Here is a 3688-nt window from a genome sequence, read left to right as displayed (position 1 = left end):
ATAGTTAGACCTAGATTAAAATTTTGATTAGTTAGCCTCCATTAATTAGTTTTAGAACTTAGTTTTAGAATTTCAATTAGTTAATTAATTAGTTTTTCATATCTTGTTTTAGATCTAGTTTCATGTTTAATTAATTACTTTAGAACAAAGTAGATTATTAATTTAGTATTTGAATCATTGTTTTATTATTCATTAGATTAATAAAATAGTGTTCTTGGTAATCTAGTTTCATTTTCCATTTACTTATTTAGTTCAATTCTTAGATTCAATTATTTGTCCTTATTAGATTGAATAGATTTTTGCATGAGTAGTTTCCATTTGATTTAAATAAGCAAAGTTTCAATCTTTATATCATGTCTTGTTCGAATTTGATTGGGAATGATAAGCGTGATGATTCTCGCTAAACCTCCATTAGAGGGGTTCGCGAAGCCTTGATGAAGGCTTGATTAGTGTTAATGTTGAATAGTCGTAATTTCCTTTCCACTCTAGAAATGATTAGTTCACCATGAGAATGGGTGTAATCGTTCACATGCTAGTTATGAATTGGTAGAAATGCCATGTGTAATTAGGGATTAGGAATAACCGTTATTGTTCTTGCTGGCGATTCAATTCGGATTGACGATTAAATCGTCGTTAGTGGATTAAGTTGAGCTAAGGTGGAATCAATCCCCTCTAACTCCTTATCATAGAATCGACGTGAGTATTCCCCGTAGTTGTTTAAATAGTCGACTAGTTGCATCTTATGGGTAGTTGCATCGTAGTCTAGTTATCATTTCATGTAAATCTCTTATTAGACTTAGAGTAGAGTAATTATACTAGAAAACACAGCATGCGGAAGGACTAGGAGTGGAACGAACTTCCTACTCCACTATATATGTTCAATAGATCGAGAGTAGAACAATCTTTGATAAATTTAGACACGTAATTAAGTTTTAGTTTACTTACGTTTTGAGTTTTATCGTTCATTTCGTAGGTAAACTTTATCTTTTTATATTTATCACTCGGCAATGGATGCATACAACGAAATAGGGGTCGTATTGGTTACGCCTGATAACAATAAAATAAAACAAACTATGAAGCTGGGATTCGCGGCATCTAATAATGAATCAGAATATGAGGCTATGATAGTAGGTTTGAGAATGGCAGAGGATTTGGGGGTAAATGAGTCGACGGTGTATTCGGACTCAAACTCAGTGGTGTGTCAAGCAAATGGAGGGTTCGCTGCTCGATGTCCGCGAATGGCGAAGTATTTAGAGGTGTTACACAAAAGGTCTGCGAAGTTTACGAATATCAAGTTCATTCACTTGGGTCGCAGTGAGAATAGACATGCTGACGCCCTGGCCTATGTAGTCGCGGCAATACCTGGATCTGAGGAAAGAACAATTAAAGTATGGAGGTTAGAGAAACCAAGCACTGAGGAGGCAGCAGGTGTATGCCAAACTGCAAAAGAAAAAGGAGGTTGGATGGATCCTATTAAGCATTTTTTGTTCGGGAAAGAGGTGGCTGATAAGAAATAGAGAAGATGGTTGGAACAAACTTCTCAGAGATACATTTTGCTAGGGGAGAGCTGTATCGAAAGAACTTCAATGGGCCGTTGTTGAAATGTCTCGGGCCAAGGTTGGCATAAGAGGTGCTGGCAGAATTGCATGGGGGAGATTGTGGGAGCCATTCAGCGGGAAGAACCACGACACTCCGGTTGTTGACTCAGGGTTACTTTTGGCCCCATATGAAAAGAGACGCGGTGGAGTTCGCTAAGAAATGTGGAAAATGTCAGAGATTCTCTCAACTAATCTTCGCACCCGCTGAACCACTACATAATGTATCTAGTCCATGGCCATTCGCCATATGGGCGATAGATATAGTAGGTTCGCTGCCCATAGCCAGTGGCAAGAGGAGATTCATGTTAGCGGCCACTGATTATTTTACCAAGTGGATAGAGGATGTGCCCTTGCAGCAGGTAAAGGAGGCGCAGGTGATTAAGTTCTTATGGGAAAATATCGTATGTAGATTTGGGCTGCCATATGCCATCATCGCGGACAATGGAACTCAATTCACATGGTCAAAGGTAAAGGATTTCTTACAAGCATACAAAGTGAAACAGGGGTTCTCGGCCCCTTACGATCCCGAAGGCAACGGACAGGCTGAATCTTCTAATAAAAACATAATGAACAACTTCAAAAGGAAGTTGGAAGATAAGAAAGGGGCGTGGGCCGATGAATTAAAACATGTCCTCTGGGCTTACCGAACCACACCTCAGACGACCACCAGAGAGACTCCTTTCTCCCTAGCTTACGGCGTTGAGGTCGTGATCCTGTCGGAGATGGTGGCATCTACAACACGAACAAAGGTTGTGGAGGAAGGTTTGAACTAGGGCATACTGGTAAGGAATTTGAATTTGGCAGAGGAAAGAAGGGACTCCGACCATATCAAGTTGGAGGAGTATCACATACGCTTATAGAGACAATATATCAAGAGAGTAAAGCTGCGGCAATTTCAAGTAGGAGATTCCGTACTCCACAGAGTGACCCCTAGTACCAAGAGGGAGAACGATGGAAAGCTGGGTCAAAATTGGGAGGGGCCCTATATAGTGGTGGACATAGGAGGAGCGGGCACCTACAAGCTATAAACAGTGGGAGGAAAATTAATAGAGAGGTCATGGAATATGAGAATGTTGAAAAAAATGTATACTTGAATGTAATGTAGGCCTAGTGCAAGAGACTGGAGTTGTTTGTAAATATATAATACAACGGCACTTTTGAGAAGGGAATATCACATGTAATGAAAGGCTTCCAAATCAAACTTAAGGCGGGGAGGGGAGCCCTTCATGGACACGAGGTCCTAATCAAACTTGGGGCAAAAAGAGTTGCCTACTTGACAGAGTTAAAGTCCGGAGAGATACAACGGGGGGGGGGAGGGGGGATGAGCCCTTCACGGACGCGAGGTCCAAATTGAACATGGGGCAAGATAAGTTGTCCCCAACAGGCTTCATGGCCTAATAGAGCCCGCGAAGTGGGATAAGCTTTTCGCGAACAAGATGTCCAAATCATACTTGGGGGCAAAGTGAGTTGTCCCCAGTAGGCTGCATAGCCAATCAAAGAGAGGTAGGATGTATAGAGAGGCCCCTAGAACCTAGGGTAAAGGGAACACCTTATATCGGGAAAATTAAGGGATAGAGAAAACATGATACAACACAATACGAGAATAATGAGAGTGTGCATACCAAGCTGCCAATTAGGGGTATTGACCCTTGCCAGAATTTATCCAAACTTATACGATCAGAGGGGATTGAGGAGGGTAAATAGTGGTATCATAAATTAGTATAATAAAGCAACTCATAATTTCAAGTGCTAGCATATTTCAAATGACGAAGGAACCAAAAGGTAAATACAAACACACCAAACAAAATATCCATAAGACAGAATTCAAAACAATAGATGGATCATGAGTTCTCACACATAAGTACAATATAAATAGAGAAAAGCTTAAGGGAGCAACAAAAGAGTACAGGCTTGGAGCCAAGGGGGAATTTAAATCCTAAACTATCTCAGGAGTGGGTTCAACAGCATCTTCCACGGTATGCTCATGTGTAGCATCCTTGTCCGCTACTCACTCATCCGTAGTGCCTTCGTTTGCGGCAGTTTCAGCGGCGTCTTCCACCATGGCTTCCATGGCTTCAGTTACAAGGGTG

The 3688-nt window shown here is 41.2% G+C and overlaps 1 protein-coding gene across 1 annotated transcript; it reads left to right on the top strand.

The window, feature by feature from the left end:
* The first annotated feature begins 1007 nt into the window (after positions 1–1007).
* Positions 1008–1517, top strand: LOC147492063 (uncharacterized). Its single transcript, XM_086567387.1, has one exon. The coding sequence runs from the start codon at positions 1008–1010 to the stop codon at positions 1515–1517; it is 510 nt and encodes a 169-aa protein (XP_086423513.1).
* Positions 1518–3688: the final 2171 nt, after the last annotated feature.

This window comes from Coptis chinensis, chromosome 6, assembly GCF_015680905.1.
Source record: "Coptis chinensis isolate HL-2020 chromosome 6, ASM1568090v1, whole genome shotgun sequence".
Lineage (NCBI taxonomy): Eukaryota > Viridiplantae > Streptophyta > Magnoliopsida > Ranunculales > Ranunculaceae > Coptis > Coptis chinensis.
This window is presented reverse-complemented; position numbering and strand designations above follow the sequence as displayed.